Here is a 19,435-nt window from a genome sequence, read left to right on the forward strand (position 1 = left end):
CATGTAATAGAAAGATGACAGACTTTGGTGTAAGACAGATCCACATTTGAATTCTAATTCTGCCTCTTATTAGCTGAGTGACCTCTGGCAGAGTACATTACCCTCTGCTCTCAGTTTTCTCATTTAAGATACACAGTGATCCTAACATACTTTATAGATCTGGAGGTAAATTATTGTAAAAACACAAGGAAATACTTTATTTATCAAGGAGTTTTGAGTGTTGTGTTTGTGCTAATAAGTTCAAGAGATGCAGAGATAACAGGACAGCCCATGCCTTGTTGGAACCAACAGCCTAATGAGAGATGAAAAAACCTCCATGTTAATGTAGTGAAACACATGCTAGGTCAGAAGTACCCGTGATGAAGAGGCAGCTGTCTCAGCTTGGTGAGGCGGAGAGGTTGCTTTTCTTGCTAGACTATTAGGTCTTAGATGTGATTTTCAATGAGGTGATAGTGAACAGATCCTCATTTGGGGACATATTTAAAATCTTAGGGTAGGGTGTATACACACAAACACACACACATTTATATGTATATATATACATGTATATATGTATATACATATGTATATTCAGTATTATTCAGTATTATTTCTGTATATTCAGTATTATTTCTATTTGGAAATTTTTGAACAATTAAAAACCTATTTTATTGTACAAACTGTAAAAAATAGAGCTTGACAAAATCTTGACTGGTAAGATAAGTGTAGTGGACGTTTATGATTCCTAGAACCTGAGTTCTTTTCCTGTGTTGGGGTGGGGAGGAATTTCCCTTCTTTAGAGTCTTGGTGGTGGAGAAGAAGAAAATTGGAAATAGTTTTTCCCTAGTCTCCCTTGCAACTATGCTATGCATCCGTACCTCTCAGCTCTACTCGTCAGGTGAGCTGCTCTGGGCTTGGGCTAATCACACAACTAAGCGGGAACTGTGGCAAATGCTCTCTGCCGGGAGTAGAAGCTACAGCAAGGCTGAGTCTCTGGGGTAACAGCGGCAGAAGTGCTGAGGTAAGCGTCCAGGGCGGGTGAGACTGAAGGAACGAGGCATGTAGGGTGATGCTTGCAATGTGCAGGGTCCAGCTCCTTAACAGCTCCTAAACGCCGATTATCAGCTTGTCTTCCCAGTTTAGAGTTCAGTGACATCTAGTTGGTACTTGAAATCAGTCACTGGCAAATGCCACCAACACTAAGTCTTCTCATCTCCCCCGCACCCGTCCCAGAACTCTTTTACCGACACACCCCTGCCCCCAGACCAGTTCTGTGGTTTGGCTGTGAGTGGTTTTTTCCGCTGGGTAGGCGGCAGACCTAGTTCTTTCATTCTCCTGACATTTCTGTGGACTACGCAGTGTCTTAATTTCAGAATATCATGTACATTATTTAACTATTTTAAGGTAATATTTGATATGTACAAATATATATGTTTTAAAGCTTAATAATGGTGTGAGTACCTGTGAAGCCTCAGCCTGATATAGGAGCTAGAACATTAAAGTGCCACCCTGTCTACTTTATGTGCCCTGGCGCTTCTTCCCTCCCACACCAAGAAATGGAGTTCAGTTTTACTTGACTTTTAAAAATATTCCTAAACAATATGTGGTTTTGTTTTTAGGCTTTATAAAATGATAACATATTGTCTGCTTTCATCATTCAGTGTTGTATTTCTAATAGGTGTCCGTGTTGCACATGGCTATTATTCATTTGTTTTCTCTTCTGTGTAACATAAACTGTGTAAATATACCTCAGTTTACTTATTCATTCTTCTATTGATGGATATTTAGGTGCTTTTCTTCTTCTTTTGATAATAGATGAACTACTTCTAGGAACAAATTTATATATTTTTCCTGATGCATGTATGTGAGTTTCTTTGGGGAACATAACCAGGGATTGAATTATTATGTGCTAGAGCTAAGCAAATGTTTGACTTTATAAGATTATGCCAAATAATTTTTCAGAATGGTTGTGCCAGATTTATCTTAACTTCAGTAGTGTATGGGAGATACCATTAATCTGCATCATTTGTGACTCTTGAAATTATCAATTTTTTTCTAATCTTGTGATTTTAAAATATGTTATTCTCCCTTAGGCTATTCTTTCCCTGCCCACGCCCACCCCCGTATAAACTTGAGAATCAAATGACCAAGTTTCTTAAAGTATGTTGGGGTTTTGATTGAAATTGAATTGCCCTTGCAGATGAGCTTTTAAAGACAGTTGACATCTTTATGGTATTATATTACCAGTGAAGGGTTTGTAAGTTGCCTCTGTCAAGAGAGGAAAAAAGCCCTGATCTGTAGCATTTGCTACTTTTTGTAGCAAACATATTACTATCATGGCTGGTTATAAGCTACACCATGAAACCATTGATGCTGGAATTGGGAAGAAATGTGCATCAAAGGCTCTTGTAAACTGGGACAAGCTGCCTCTAGCACATTCCTGGATGTATCTCTTCACTTACTTAGCTTTTCCATAGTTTTATAATTTATTAAAAGTATACAGGTCTTGTATCATTTGTAAGCTTTATTCCTGGAGTATTTTATTTTTATTGCTATAAAGTGGTTTTTTTTAAAGATTAGTTTTTTTCTCTTTGATAATTGTACACTGACTTTAAATTCTGCTACCTTGTACTTAATGTTCTTAATACTATATCTCTCTCTATTTTTTTGTTTTCTTTATAAATTTGCCTTTTGTTGACATTTCACATGAGTGGAATCACACCACTCGTACTCTCTTGTATCTGGCTTCTTTCACTTAATATGTTTTTGAGGTTAATGTGTCAGTAGTTTGTTCCTGTTTATTGCTGAATAGTATTCCATTGTATGGATAGACCACTTTTTTTCTTTTCATTCACAAATTGATGCACATTTAGACTGCTATGCATAGTTTTATTTTTTCACTGCTAATGAAAGTATATTGATGTTTATATTATTTTTTCTTAAATCATTGATTTGAATCTTTACTCTCTGCTTCTTGATCAGTCTTGCTAAGTAGTAGTTTCATTAGTTTTTGCTAACCTTGTATTTTTGTTTGCTATTTCATTAGTTTCTCTTTATTATCTTCTTCTACCTTGGTATAGCTCATTCTGTTGTTCTTTTTCATAGCTTATTAGTTTAGCTCACTTTCTTTTCTCTTTTCTAATGTAAGCTATTAATTTTTTCTCCCCTCACTGCCTTAGCTACATCTCAGAGGTTTTATACGTGTTATTTTCATAATCATTCAGTTCTAAACATTTTTCAGTTTATATTAAGATATATTCTTTGCCTGTTTTAATCATAAAATATTATCATTTGTCTTTTTTTTTTAAGTTTATTTATTTATTTTGAGAGGGGGATGGGAGGAGGGGCAGAGAGAGGAGAGAGAGAATCCTAAGCAGACTCCACACTGTCAACGTGGAGCCCAATGCAGGGCTGAATCATACAAACCCTGAAATCATGACCTGAGCCAAAATCAAGAGTTAGATGCTTAATCAATGGAGCCATCCAGGAGTCCTTGTCTTTCTTTTTGTTACTGATTTCTCATTTAGTTATATTTTGATCAGAGAACTTGAACTGAGAGCTATATTTGAAATTTCCTAGAGGCTTATATTATAGCTTGATATATATTTGTGAATATTGTATGTTTGCTTGAGAAGAATATTTATTCCCTAGTTGTTAGGTTCACAACTCTGTATAAATTTTCTAGACAGGCTTATTATTTTATAGTCTGTTTTTGATTAATTCCAAATTCTCCAGGCCTTAGACACTTAAATTTGTTTCTTTATTATTATTATTTTTTTATGATTCTCATGCTTTGTGGCTTGTTTCTTTGTGAGTCTCTTGATATTTTCTTGTGACTTCATGTTTCTTGATCTTTTTATATGGGAATCCTGGGCACCTGAATCAGCAGTGCTTTCTTCTAGAAGGGACATGTGGAGCTAGTGGGGGTACTACTAATTTACAGTGCGTTGAGGTTTTGGCTAAGGTTAGTTTTGCTACGTTTTCACTAGCCTGGAGTTGAGGCTCTCTCAGCTGCAATGCCATTACTACCAGAAGCAAACATAGATATTCTCTGGAGGAAAATGCCCTCCAAATTGAGACTTACCATAGATGCCTGAATGGATGGTGTGAGGAATGTTCTAAAATTTCTAACATTATAAAAAGTTGTCTTTCACTCTAGTTTCTTGAGTCTGATATTATCCTTATAATGGGACAGAGTGTGACAAAGCATACTTTTATCCCCTGTGCTCTTTTCCTGCCCTACCCTTGTGTTTATTAAAATAAATTTTGTTGAAATGGTATTAAGATATTAATGATTTTAAGGCAAAGAAGTAGGTTAAGAAAGAGAGCATCGTAAATGCTATTTAAAGCCTGTCTTTCAGGCTTTTAAAGAAGGTAAAGCAGAACCACTATTTCTTCTTTCAAGGCAGTTTTCTGGAATCATTTGCTCAGTTGCTTGGACCCTAAGGTAGAGATGTGAGTAGTCTAGCCAAAAACTTCTCTAGATAAAAGTGAAGGGGAAAAAAATGACCCCTAGAAAATCTTATTGAAACTTTGGAAGTAGTGATTAAAAAATGAAATGAATTATGATTTTAAGTCCTTAAAAGGACTCTGGAGGATGGAACTGTCTTTATTCTGTTAATTTTAACTCACTTTGCAATAATGTGATGCTAACGTTGTTAGGTTTTGATGGAGCAAATTTATTTCTCAAGGAAATTGATACGATTATAAAAAGAAATGGCTACCAGATATTTCACAGTAAGTAAAATAAACTGTCCAAACTTAAATGGTTTCTAGAGTCCTAAAAAAATTACAGTTTCAGCAGTTTTTCCCGGTGTGATCAGACTGTAGATAACTTGTTCCATGTCATCTGGCCTTTAGAGAGACTGATAAACAAGAGTGCTATTGACTATGATCAGTAAACTGATGGAGTCATTTAAATCTGGTATTCCGTATCAGTTTAAATGACTGGTTAGGAGTTCAGATTACAGAGGTGTCCATCTTTTTAGAAAGAGAAAGGAATGAAGCCTGGGTGAATTTTTGGGGGCCTCAGATAATATTTCTGGCAGATACTTGATATCATTTATTATGATTAGAAATCTTTACCTAGAGAGACAATGATGAATTCTTCTTACCTATTTAAACTTTTCACAGTCATTTCTTTTACTTGTTCCTTATTACTTAGGCAAAAGAGAAAACCGGACATTAAAGGAATCTTGGGCAAAGATTAATCTTTGTTTTTTATTACTTTCATTTAAAATTTATATGTTTTTTTTTCTTTTTTCACTTTAGAGTTGCCCTTGACACTAGTTGGACACAGATTCTGAGGCTAAATCTCATTCAGTTTTGTGGATGCCTTTAGATGATTTCAGTTTCAGGGTTTAAAGTTAGGATTTATAAACTTAGAACTATATATAGCATTTTATTCTCCTATTTGTGTTTTATTTAGATCCCATACTTCTGTATTTTGTCTGCTACAGAGTATAGTAAACTGAATATTGTGAACATAATAATGAAAAAGAATCTTTATCTGCTGGCTTCCTTATAGAATCTTTCTGAATTATGTAATCACTGATATTAAGGCTTGATGATTCACATTGAGAAGTGATTATCACAAGACTGTATAATTTAGGAGATTCTAAGAGGAGTCTGATAAATAGTACCTCCTTTTCCACTTAGCTTTTGAATCAATCGAGAAGTAAAGAGTGAGAGATGTGGGTCAAAATATCAACTTTATAATTGATAAAAATTACTTCGAAAGTTGTGGTTTTATTGGAAGACCCGAACGGGCCTATTAACTGAACCACAAACCAGGAGGACTTAAATACTCCTTTATGATAGTGCCAATCCAGTGAAGATGCTGAGTAAATACCTCCCATCTCCGGACTCCTAACTAGATCCCAAGAAAAAGAAAGTTGACAATGAGCCCAGTATATACAGTATCTTCTTCCCGGTCAGATAAGTCAGTCATTCCATAAGGGGTGTATTAGTTTTCTAACGTTCCTATAAAAATTACCACAAACCTGGTGACCTGAAACACAGACATGTATTCTCTCATTGTTCTGTTGGCCAGAAGTCTAAAATCAGAGCGTCAGCAACTTTGGTTCCTTTGGAAGCTCCAAGGGAAAATCTGTTTCATGCCTCTCTCCTAGCTACTGGTAGCTGTGGGCAGTCTTTGGCATTCCTTGCCTTATAGATGTGAACCTCCAACTTTTCCTTCCATCTCCACATGGCCTTTACACCGCGCATCTTTCTGTGTGTATTTATACTGTGTATTTATACTGTGTGTTTATTTACTCTTATCTTGTAAGGACACTCATCACTGGATTTCCAGGCCATCCTAATTCTGGATGATCTGATCTTTAATTTTTTTTTTTTAATGTTTGTTTATTTTTGAGAGAGAAAGAGCACGAGTGGGGGAGGGGCAGAGAGAGAGGGAGACACACAATCCGAAGCAGGCTCCAGCCTCTGAGCTGTCAGCACAGAGCCTGACATGGGGCTCAAACTCACGAACCGTGACATCATGACCTGAGCCGAAATCGGACACTTAACCGACTGAGACACCCAGGCACCCCTGGATGGTCTCATCTTTAGATCCTGACCTCAGTTATGCTTGCAAAGGCCTTTTTCCCAAATAAGGTTACATTTACAGGTTCTGGTAGATTTATGTTTTGGAGGGGCCACTATTCAATCCACTGAAAGGCCAGAGAGGCCAAGAATTGGAGTAATTAAATAAGTGAACTTGGGGCGCCTGGGTGGCTCAGTCGGTTAAGCGCCCAACTTGGGGTCAGGTCGTAATCTCATGGCTCATGCGTTTGAGCTGGGTGTCGGGCTCTTTGCTGACAGTTCAGAGCCTGAGGCTCACTTCTGATTCTGTGTCTCCGGCTCTCACTGCCCTTCCCACTCATGTTCTGTCTCTCTCTCTCTCTCAAAAATAAACAAACATAAAAATTTTTTTACAAATAAGTAAGCTTGTTGCTTGCTAGGAAATATTAGGAGTTGGGGACAGGTGTTACTTCTGATTATTCCCCAGCTTTTTGTTCCCATGGTCAGCTAGGATGTATGAGATCAACAAAATGGTCATTTTCCCACCCAATTTTTGTGTCATTGGCATTATCTTCAATTTTTGTTTCTTTGGTGGAATCTTAAAGCTACTTGTCTGTTTTGTATTAGAGGTTAAAAGCGAACAATATAAGGTATATATCCATTTAACTGCATACAAATAAGAGGCAATTTATTACAACACATTGAAAATAAACAAAATAAGCAAAGGTGTTCTCTCAACCCTCATGGGATGTAGAACTGCCCAGTTCCATAAAGATGCATTGTGATCTGTGTGTCATATGGACCGAGTCAGGGTGCCCTTGTCAGGCTGGATAAAAAATACTAGGAAAGTTCCATTTCTTTCTTACTAAGAATTATATAGAAGCAAATGTTTTACTCTCACAGTTCAATGGATATGCTCTCCCTTGGATGCATAAGTCTCACTTTGGAACACCTAAATCTAGATCATCTCTGATCGTCCAACAGAACTTTTTGTAGTGATATGGATACTTTATATCTGTGTTGTCCATGTGCAGAACATTTGAAATATAGCTAATGTGACTCAAGAATTAATTTTAAATTTCTTTTAATTTTCATTAATTTAAATATAAATTTAATAGCTGCATGTGGTTGGTGGACCATATTGGACAGCACAAGCTACATATATGTCAATGTCTAAGCAAAAAATACTGAGAGTAGTAAAATAAAGAGAATGGTGAACGTTATAATAACAATAGTCTGCCTATGGCTTAATTTAAATGTCCTTATTTTAATGGCATTAACAAAGCAGAAGAAAAAGTTCATCCTGAATTAGCAGCTTATCTGTACTTGTTAAGGGTTTTGGACTTGTTTTAACTTGGAATTTTTTATAACTGAAAATTGGATGAAATTTTAGTCTCTTGTCTCTAATTATTTTCTTTAGGACTAAATTTATATCAAAATTATTCCTCTGTAGGCAAAATACTGGTAAATATGAAGCAGAAATTTGTTAACTTGGGACATGCTTACTTGAGAAATTAAGTGTAAATGTCAATCATTTCACATTTTCTTTGCAGAAAATATAAATTAAATTAATGTGCACAGAAAGATTTTACTTAAAAGACTATGTAACAAAAAAGTAGCCTTTTTTTTTCCATTTGTAGGTATGATACTGCTTGAAGGTATAATATTTTATAATGTGGAAAATAACACTTTATGGTAAAGTTATTTTTCAGGCATGTAAGCAGATTTTACCATCATTTCCCAATTATTTTATAAGTATTTTATTATATAAAATTTTCAATAGCAGTTAGTCCATCAATTTTATTTTTGTGTTTGAAATGTGGCCAGGCATTAGATTTAAATATACTTTAAAAGGTAATGCAAAAATAAGTCAGGTATAGCCTACACTTCTTGAACTTTATATGGTTTAATTTTGGAATGTTGTATTCTTCATTAATGCCAGAAGAGGGTGTACTTTAAACTTGATGTTTTTAAACAGTAAACATTCCTTCCAACTGGTGCTGTAAAGTCGATGTCCCTTAAAAAATTACCAAGTGCTTTAATTTCAGATTGTCCCTTAATGTACATGGGAGGAGATGGGGGGAGGTGTATGTGAATAATTTAGAACACATGACACTAAAAACACCTATTAACACTAAGCACCTTTAATCCAGAAACACAACTTTGTTTTCCTAAAGTTTTGTCATTACTTTCCAAAAATGAATTCAGAATTAGTGAATTCAGGCGACCCTTCTGAAGGGTCTCCCCCAAACTCTGATGTATGTAATATAGTTTCACTTTTGACCTTATTTAACTGAAATTATTATAAATGATAAAGGAAAAGAGAAACACAATAAATGAAAAACAAAGCCATGGCTAGAAAGTGATATTTATTCCTTTGTGTTTTGACAGCTTGAAGGTCCATGTGTTTTGCAAATTCAAAAAATTCGCAATGTTTCTGCACCAAAGGACAACGAGGAATCTCAGGCTGCACCAAGAATGCTGCGTTTGCAGATGACTGATGGTCATATAAGTTGCACCGCTGTTGAATTTAGTTTTATGTCCAAAATAAGGTGAAACTTTATTTTGTATATTTCTCACAGTGTTTGAAGGTGCTATTCAAAATGGATTTTGTTTTACACATTTTGGAAAGAAGAAATGAACTCTTAAGTTCATGTTACAATTTTTCAGAAGATATTAACGAGTGTTTGTATTTCTGCTTTATCTGTATAGGAAAATAGGAATGGATTTACTTCCTCCTTCCTTAAATGTTAATTATAAAAACAAATTCAGTTGTTTTGTATGGAGAGTTTTTTTTCAGTAAATTTTAGGTCATTCAAAAATCTCTAAGAACGAACAGAATTTCTTTGAATGTATTACTGCTGCTTCTTTGACAGCTGTGTCCATCACCCTAGAAGTTTTATAGATGAATGAACTTTCTTAGGAAATGATTGAAGCTAGAGAGATGTGCCACTCCACTATCTGAGAGGAGAAGGAACTTCATAAGAAACAGTTTTCCAAATCCCTCTTTTGGCTATTTTTATGAGAAGTTTTTATTTTTATTTGAATAAAGTTGATGTATAACATTGTGTACGTTTAATTGTACAGCATGTTTCTTTGATACACATATATTATGATTGCTAACATAACAGAATTTATTACAATACATAATTATAGTATAATACTATTGTCTGTGTTCATTATGCTGTATATCAGATTTCAGTGGCTTATATACTACTCATTACAAGTTTGTGCCCTTAAATACCATTAATCTTATCCCTCTCTGCCATTCCCTGGTGGCCACTATTTTATTCTCTTCTTACAGGTATAACTTATTTGGGTTCTACATGTAAATGATACATAGTCTTTCTCTGTCTGAATTATCTTGCTTAGCATAATATGTCCAAGGTCCATTCATGTTGTTGCAAATAGCAGAATATTCTCCTTTCTCATGCTGAATAATATTTATTGTGTATATGTACCACATCTTTATTATCCATTCATTTTAGTTGTTTCCAGATTGTGAATAATGTTGCAATAGACATGGGAGTACATATTTGTGGTTGAAATCCTGTTTTCATTCCCTTCGGGTGTATACCCAAAGGTGGGATGGCTGGATTGTATGGTAGATCTAATTTAATTTTTGAGGAATCTCCATATTGTTTTCCATAGTGGTTGGACCAATTTACATTTCTACCAACAATGTATAAAAGTTTGCTTTTCACCACATTCTTACTAACATCTGTTGTCTTTTGTGTTCTTGATGATAACCATTCTAAGAGGTGTGAGGTGATACCTCTTTGTGGTTTTGATTGGCATTTCCCTGATGAATAGTAATGTTGAGCATGTTTTACATGACTGTTGGTCATTTTGATGTCTTCTTTGGAAAAATGTCTGTTCTTCTCATTTTTTAACCAGATTGTTTTTTATTATGTTGACAGAGTTCTTCATATATTTTGGATATTAACCCCTCATCCAATATATAGTTTGCAAAAATTATCTCTGATTCTGTATGTTGTCTTTTCATTTTGTTGTTTTTTTTGCTGTGTAGAAGCTTTTGAGTTATCAAACCCATTTGTTGCTTTTTGCTTTTGTTTTTGTGCTTTGGGTGTCCTCTCCAAAAAAATCATTGCCAAGACCATTACTGATAAGCTTCTTCCCTGCATTTTCTTCTAGGAGCTTTATGGTAGCAGGTTTCATGTTTAAGTCTTTGGTGCATTTCAAGTTAATTTTTGTGAGGGTTGTGAGTTGGGAGTCCAGTTTCACTGTTCTGCTCATGTTTCTATGAAAGGCTTTTAGAGTCATACTTGTTGGAATGGATAAAAGCACTGAGAAGGACTTTATCTTCAGTGTCCCCATTAGTTCAATTTGAGCAATTTTATGAGGTGGCAGTTTTCATTGGGAATTTACTGTGTCATTTTATATGCTCATGTTTGCTCTTCTGGGTCTTGTGAGCTTTTTCACTTAATGTAAACTCCTAGACCACACTCCTCTCCTAAATGAGTGGAGGTACAAAGGTAAAAAAAAAAAAAAAAAAAAGTTTAGATTTTGCCTCCAGTAGCTCCTCTGCTAAAGAGGTAGGCACGTAGGCAGGCAAGTTATAATAAGTATATATCAACTGAAAGGTAGGAGTATAAAAATTTAACTCTACTTGGGGGAGCCAGAAGTGAGACTTAAAATATGAATAGGTGTTTTTGAGAGAGGTGAGAGGGGGAATAGCACATGTAGAGACATGGTGTCCTGAAAACAAATGAGTGAAAAGTTCCATTTGGAAGAGCTTACATGATTTGAGATGGTGGTATGTAGGCAGAAATGTGGTAGGTGGAGGCCTTCTATGCCATGCTCATTAATTTCTCTTCTTTTTTCCCCCCTTCAATCTGTATCTGCCTCTGGTAAAGGAAGTTCCTTCCTTAGGAGATATATGTTTGTCTGAAATATTGATTTTCATATATAAATTGGGTTTTATTGATTTTGTGATTATGTTGTCATTTTGAAGAGTAGGTTTCCTGTTTCTCTGGAGAAAGACAGCCTCTCTTCTTTTGACAAATTCAGTCAGACTCCCTACAAGGGAGTTCACAGATGACTCAGGAAGACTTGCCATGTAATGGCTCCTTCTCTGATTTTACTGCTGTGTATTTCTCTGAGGTAAATGAAAACACAAGATTATCCAGAGAGAAGGGTCCCTTATGTTGCCCTCTGTCTTTTGTTGAATTTATTGCAGTTTGACAATTGAAAATAAATACTACCACTTGCTCATTGACCCATCACTGAAGTAGTATGTCTACTTTTGTGGCTGTAAAAGCAATAGTCTTCAGAACTGTTCTTACGTGTGAATATTTGAAGACATTTTTCAAAGTAAGTGTGGTTAGTGGTTATCTCAAAAAGAGAATAACTCACTAGAGAAGATACACTGGGGTCTGGTACCGACTGGGTTCCTCCAGTAGACATTGCATTTCTCTGGGGTGCTTTTTTTTTTGCCTTTTTTTTTTTTTTCCAATTTTTTTATCCTACCTCCTGAATGGCTTGAACTTTTAAACACCTGCTTCTCACTGTTTTTGTTTTTTATCTTGTTTTGCTTTTTTAAAAATTGCATTGAAAAGAGAGTAAAAGCACTTTGGGGCGCCAATAAAAATAGTAATTAAACCAAAATGTACTCTCTGAATAAGAGTTACTTAGGGCCTTGAAGGTGATGTAGTAAAAATTATATTAAAATTTTAGCACCTATTTATCCTTTTTGGGACTAGAGCTATCATTTAATGTGGTGAATGGGACTTTTTATCATTTATCCTAATGAAATTGTAAGTCCATCTTCAAATAATTTGACAGTTTTTCCCTCTTAACCTATTAAGGAAAGTTTAAGAAAGGTACAGTCATTTTATACAAAAAGTAGTTTATCATTTATTTTAAAATTAGCTTTTAGTTTTAAATTATTGTACCACAACTTAAATGTCCCTGTAATTTGCATCCGGTTGTTTTTTAAGTTCTTACGTAGTTTTTTTTCTGCTAATTTATGTTTCTACATTTTCATTACATTTTCTAATTTTACCAATTTGTAACAAATTATTGGCTAAAAATGGTTTTGAAAATAAGTGTTTTTTGGTTTTTTTTAATGTTTATTTTTGAGAGAGACAAAGAGACAGAGCACGAGCAGGGAAGGTGCAGAGAAAGAGAGGGAGACACAGAATCCAAAGCAGGCTCCAGGCCCTGAGCTGTCAGCACAGAGCCCGGTGAACTGTGAGATCATGACCTGAGCCAAAGTCGGACGCTTAACCGACTGAGCCACCCAGGCACCCTGAAAAATAAGTTTTATGTAAATGATATAATTCAGTAATTATAGTAGTTTCTTTAAAGAGTACAGCACCCTGTACTTAGAACTTTGTTTTTAATCCCTAAATGATGATACAGAATTATGAAAATCTGGATCTGTCGTTCACCTGAAGTTGGGAAAAATGTCTTCACTTAGTGTCACTGTATTCAGTTGTGCTGATAAATATTGTCTTTAGTTTACTATACTTACTACCACAGAAGTCTCTACTTAAGGGTTAGGTTAGGCAAGGCTATTCATGACTCTTTGTTCTGTAAGTTACGTGGGATGACAGAGTGACAGAGCTTGGGATCCTCAGAATAATTTTTATCAGATAATATCTTACTCTGTATAGGATCTTTGAGGCTTTGAAAACAGACATATTGTATTCCTTCTTGTTAATAGCTGTTCTAACAACCATCTTTCTTCATAACAGACCAATGATATCAACACTTTCACTGATTTTGCTGTTGCATCTATCAGCACATGGTGAATATCCTGAACTTTAAAAAATGTGAACAATGTTAAGCCATTTCAGTATGGTTTTCTGATTCATCCTAAGTGCTTGAGACTATGTAGCCAGTCTCCTGAAAAAAAGTTTCTCTATGAGTGTGTTTTGAAGAACTTGACCAGGTTCAGGACTGAATTCCAGTTTGGGGAAGGAGCGCCAATGTATTTTAACTCTTTCTTTTTTCCTTGATTTAGCCTGAACACACCACCTGGAACTAAAGTGAAGCTCTCAGGCATCGTGGATATAAAAAATGGATTCCTGCTCTTGAATGACTCAAACACCACAGTTCTTGGTGGTGAAGTAGAACACCTTATTGAAAAGTGGGAGTTACAGAGAGTAAGTGCAAACTAAGAAAAATGGCTAGAACTTTAACAAACTCTACTCTTTTTAATGTATTCTGGGTTTTAAGATCTTCCCATAGTAAAAAGTAAAATTAGTCTTTTGTGTCAGAGTTGAATAGAACGGAAAACAGTGATCTTTACAGAAAACTACCTTTGATTAGCATAGTTTGTCTTCAGAAGATGTCATTTTTCAGTATTTGCTACATTTTATTACATATTTTTAAAAGTAATTCTTTACTGACAAGTTTTCAAAATTCCCAAGATACCTGTTATAAACTATGTGTAATGTATTTGTGTGTAATTCTGCAAAAACCAAATATTTGTGAATATATATGAATATAATGTATGTCTATTTGTCTCAGCTACAAACACGCGTATGTACAACTGAAAGCAAGTTGTTTGTATAGAGTGTCGCAATAACGGAGAGATTCTTACTGTATTTGTTTTTCTAGGCACATTAGTTGGTGTTTTTCCCATTTATGTTAACGATATCTTCATCCTTCTAGTCATAGGTTATCGAAGGGTTGTGTGTCTAGTTTGCTTCCAGCAACCAATTCTGTTGATCCACTGCTGTCAGATCTCCTATCCTTCCCTTGCTCTCCAGTTCCATCGCTTTTGCAATAGTTTGTCTTTTTATTTTCAGTTTATTTCTTAATTTTTAAAATATTCACAACTTGATTATTTTAGTTTACGTCTTTTGCATCTCACACCTGGACTACTGAAGTAGCCTCTTCAATGGTATCTCCACATATCCTTTCTCCATCTTCTAATTTATTTTATTTACTTCTGCAAGACTATTTTCCTTCAGTATCACTCAGAACATGTCATACCCTGCTTTTATTTCAAATGTCTTTATTTGGCATTCAAGGCTATTTATAGTCTAGCCCTAGTTCCAGTTTACCTTTTTAACTTCCTATATTATTTTACATGGATTTTGTTCTAACCAAATGGAACCACTTACTCTTTCTGTGCTTCTCTATGCTTTCCTTAGTTATACTTTCGGGGGTAAAATCTTTTTCCACATTTACATCATTCATCTTGTTCTCTTTCTCCTGATCCCTGAATGGCCAAATTGTCCCATGCTTTTAGACCCAAATCAAATGCTTGCTTCTTTGCCAAGTGAAGTAGTTGGTCCTTTATTGAATTCTTTGAACATTTTATTTGTGTTAAGTATATTACTTTTTATCTAGCACTAGAATTATGTTTACTTATCTCCTTTAATAGATTATAAGCTTCTTGAGGTCAGAATTGTTTGTGCCTTTGTTTAATTCCATGAATATTTGTTGAACAGTCTGTAGATACTGTGCTGGACCCTTGCATCAGGAAACCATGTAATCCTCCTAACAGTCTTATAAGGGAGTATTATGTCCATATAGATCAGGAAATGCACTTAAAGAACTGTTAAATAATTTATTTTATGATTACAGATCTAATAGGTGACAGATCTGAGCCTCCTCTAACATAGAAGCTCAGGATGTGTACATGCAAAAACATTATAACAAATGATTGTGGAATGAATGAATTATAAAGCACATAAATCTAATTACTCTTTGATCTAAAATTGATGTTCCTGTGCTGCTCCAAATCTTGCCTGTTACCTGGAATGAGCCAAGGAACCTAGTAACATTTGAAGATTTTCCTATTTTATGATACATTATTCTTTTCTATTTTCTTGCTTTGAAAGTGCCTCTGTTTGGGAGGTAAATAGATGAAGAAATTTAGGCACATGTTTTATTCCTTAGTACTAATTACTTACAATACTAATGTGCTACCTTTAGGTCTGCTGTACTATGCAGTGTAAGATAAAGTTCCCTACCTGCATTGTTTAATTAAAATGTTACAAAAGCAGAAGTGGCTTGATAGTTTTACATAAATAGCCAAGATTATGAACCTTGAATTTCCCAGAGAAATCCCACCCATTTCATGTAGCTCTTTCCTTTCACAAGTTGATAAATTATATTTTTATTATTAGACATTTTTTAGAGTGTGGTAAGATGCCATTAAGTCAGACCAACATCTTACATTATTTTCCTAATGCCAGCCAAAACTACTTCACTAACTGTAAAATCAATTAAACATTCCTAGAAACTTCCTCACTCCTAAAACACACCCCCCCACACACACAAAGATTATTAGTAGTTTGATAGTTATCTTTGTAATATTTTATTATATTATGTTTACACTTTGTTTCCTGAAAACTGTGTTAATATTTCTTTTTAGGGGGCAATAAAAATTTATATTAAAAAGTGTTTAAAACATCTTGCAATGATTATAGTTCTCTTGATTTATAGTTGTTGCTGCTGTTTTAATTTGGTAACCATAGCCATGTAGAAACCATGGAGAGTTTAATTACTGAAGCATCTGGCAGGTGGTACACATAGAAATCAGATGTACGCATAGAAACCATAGACCATAAAGTTAATTTTCAAAAAGGGCCCTAACCATTTTGTAAAATAAATGGGTTAAGGGGACATGGGCAGTATTTAAACTATGTGCATGTTTTGTAGCTATAACAAATTGTGATAGGTGAAGAGAAGAAGAAAAACTCAAACCTCAAAATGTTTTGTACATTTGGCAAAGACCAGTTCTAGAGAGTTCTGTGCCAGATGTAATTTGCAAAGTAATGTAGTTTCTGTAACTTTTTAGTGCCCCCCAGCCTGTTGCCATGACAGATCTGGGTTTGTTTGTTTTTTCTTTGTGTGTGTGTGTGTGTGTATTTAGTAATGTATACATAACATAAAATTTACCATTTTTACCATTTTAAATGTAAAATTCAGTGGTATTAAGTACCTTTATATTGTTAAACAACCATTACATCATCCATCTCTAGAATTTTTATCTTCCCAAACTTAAACTCTGTACCCATAAAACAACTTCCCATCCTCCTATACCCACCTCCAGTCTCTGGTAATCGCCATTCTACTTTCTGTCTCTATGAATTCAACTACTCTAGGTACGTCATATAAGTGAAATCCTGTGATATTTGTCCTTTAGTGTCTGGTGTATTTTACTTAGCATAATGTCTTCAGGGTTCATCCATGTTGTAGCATGTGTCAGAATTGCTGGCCTTTTTTAGGCTGAGTACTATTCCATTGTATATTCCATATACACGCACACACGCACATACAGCATTTCAGTGTTGTCTAATTCATCCATTGATGGACATTAGGGTTGTTCCTACCTTTTGGCTAATTGTGAACAGTTCTTTTATGAACAAGGTTGGACAAATATCTGTTCAGGTTTCTGCTTTCAGCTCTTTTGGACATACAACCAGAGTAGAATTGCTGAGTCATATGGCAGGTAATCCTATGTTTAATTTTTTGAGTAACTGCCATATTGTTTTCTACAGTAATTGCACCATTTTATATTCCCACCAGCAATGCACAAGGGATCTAATTTCTCCACATCCTTGCCAATCCTTGGTATTTCATTTTTTATAATAACCATTCTAATAGGTGTGAAGTGGAATCTCATTGTGGCTTTGATTTGCATTTCCCTATGCTTAGTGATATTTAGTGCTTTCCATAGGCTACTTGTATGTCTTCTTTGGAGAAATGTTTATGTCCTTTGTCCATTTTTTAACTGGTTTGTTTAGCTTTTGTCCTATTCTTGATATTTTCTGGGTATCAGTTCTTTGAGATGTATGAAATACAAATATTTTTTCACATTCCGTGGGTTGTCCTTTTACTCTATTGATAGTATCCTTTGATGCACAAAAGGTTTTAATTTTGATGAAGTTTGATTTCATGTTTTTTTTCTTTTGTTGCTTGTGCTTTCGATGTCATATCCAAGAAATCATTACCAAATCCAGTGTCCTGAAACTTTGCTTCTGTCTTTTTTTCTAAGAGTTTTATGGGTTTAAATTTAGGTATTTGATCCATTTTAAATTAATGTTTGTATATGATACAAGTTAAGGGTCCAACTTCATTGTTTTGCCTATGGATATCCAGTTTTCCCAGCACCATTTCTCTCTTTCCCCAATGAACGGTCTTGTCCACACTCTTCAAAAATGATTTGACCACATATGCAAGCAAGGGTTTATTTCTGGGTTCTTTATTCTTTTTGTTCCCTATGTCTGTCTTCATGCCAGTACCACTCTGTTTCGATTATAGTAAGTTGTAGTAGGTTGTATAACTGAGAAACATGAGGACTTTTCAGGATAGTTATGGTATTCAGGGTCCCTTGAGATTCCATATGAATTGTAGGATGAATTTTTCTGTATCTGCAAAAAATTTCTTGTGATTTTGATAGGAATTGTATTGAATCTTAATAATATTGATATCTTAATAATATTAATTCTTTCAATCCTTGACCATGGGATATCTTTGCATTTATTAATATCATCTTTAATTTCTTTTAGCAGTCTTTTATAGTTTTCAGTGTACAAGTCTCTTAAGTTTATCTCCCAAGTGTTTTATTCTTTTTGATGCTATTGTAAAGGGAAGCTTACAATCTACAGTGGTTTTTTGCTCAGTCTAGTTCTCAGCAATGACTTTAGGGAATTCATATGCTGGTTTCTGGAGCCTCTTTTCTCCACATGTCCCTCTTTTACAAAACTCTGCCCCAGCATCAGCGTGCCTGAAGTTGATTCTCTCAGGTTGGCTCTCTGCGCTGACTGAATCATGCCTCTGAGCAGACATGCATAGCTCATCTGGTTCGATTTTGTTTATTTCTCTTTCTTTCAGGGACTATAGTCCTGCACTACTTACTGTCCTATGTCTTAAAACAGTTTTTTCTTACAAGTTGTCCAGATTCCTGCTTGTTTGTAGAGGGAGGTGAAGTCTGACTTCTGTACATTCATGAGGATGAGAAGTATCAACCCTGTAATATGTTTTAAATTATATAATCTGTATTGACAGATGGCATTATTAGCAGTTTGTGTGAGTTTTTAAAGGAAGTTACAGTATAAATTGAAATGATTGATGCTTGAATATCTTGATTATTCAAGATAGGTCTTTCCTATCTGAGGAAAGACCCCTAGATAATTGAATACGCTGCTGGTTTTTAAAAAGTAGGTTAACATCTTATGTACAGCTTGTAAAGAAATATGACAGTCCTATAAAGTTTATATTATTCTTTGCTTAATCAGCTGAATAGTCTTGTACAGACCCTGCCTCTCAAGGACTCAGTCTCACAAGACTACTTCCTTGTGCCAGTTGCAAATAGCAGGTCCCTGGGTTACCCACATGTCAGTACGTTGTGGGTACAAATTGGTGGTTCCTGTGACCTCCTGCTTGGGTTTGATAATTTGCTATAATGGCTCACAAAAATCAGGGAAACACTTTACTTACTATTAACAGGTTTACTATAAATTTAGGATATTGTAAAAGACGCAAATGAACACCCAAATGAAGCTACAAGATCTAGAAGAGTCCTGAACACAGGAGCCTCCGTCCCTGTGGAATTTGGTGTGTTCTACCCTTCCAGCACATGGATGTGATCATCAAACTGGAAGCTCTCAGAACCCTGTTGTATAGGGGGTTTCATGGAGGCTCATTATATAGGCATGATTGACTAAACCACTGAACATTGGCGACTAACTCATTCTCCAACCTTCCAATCATATTATTGGTGCCTCTGGCAGCCAGCCCCCATCCTGGAGCTATTCAGGGGCCCATCAATAGTCATAGCCCCTCATTAGCATAAACTCAGGTATCCTCAAAGAAGCTTATTATGAATAACAGAAGATGCTCCTCTGACCCCAATCACTCAGGAAATTCCAAAAGTTTTAGGAGCTCTGTTCCAAGAACTGGGGAAGAAGCCCAAATATATATATTTTTATTACATTGCAGTATC

General features: G+C 35.2%; 1 protein-coding gene across 8 annotated transcripts in view; it reads left to right on the top strand.

The window, feature by feature from the left end:
• Nucleotides 1-19,435, top strand: part of TDRD3 (tudor domain containing 3) — a 160,390-nt gene that overhangs the window by 68,495 nt on the left and 72,460 nt on the right. For all 8 annotated transcript variants that reach the window (XM_027064966.2, XM_027064967.2, XM_027064965.2 and 5 more), the window contains exons 4-5: nucleotides 8,896-9,056; nucleotides 13,493-13,634. In XM_027064966.2, the coding sequence (XP_026920767.1) occupies nucleotides 8,896-9,056; nucleotides 13,493-13,634 (303 nt within the window). The remainder of the gene's footprint in view (nucleotides 1-8,895; nucleotides 9,057-13,492; nucleotides 13,635-19,435) is intronic.

This window comes from Acinonyx jubatus, chromosome A1 (genome assembly GCF_027475565.1).
Source record: "Acinonyx jubatus isolate Ajub_Pintada_27869175 chromosome A1, VMU_Ajub_asm_v1.0, whole genome shotgun sequence".
NCBI classification, from domain to species: domain Eukaryota; kingdom Metazoa; phylum Chordata; class Mammalia; order Carnivora; family Felidae; genus Acinonyx; species Acinonyx jubatus.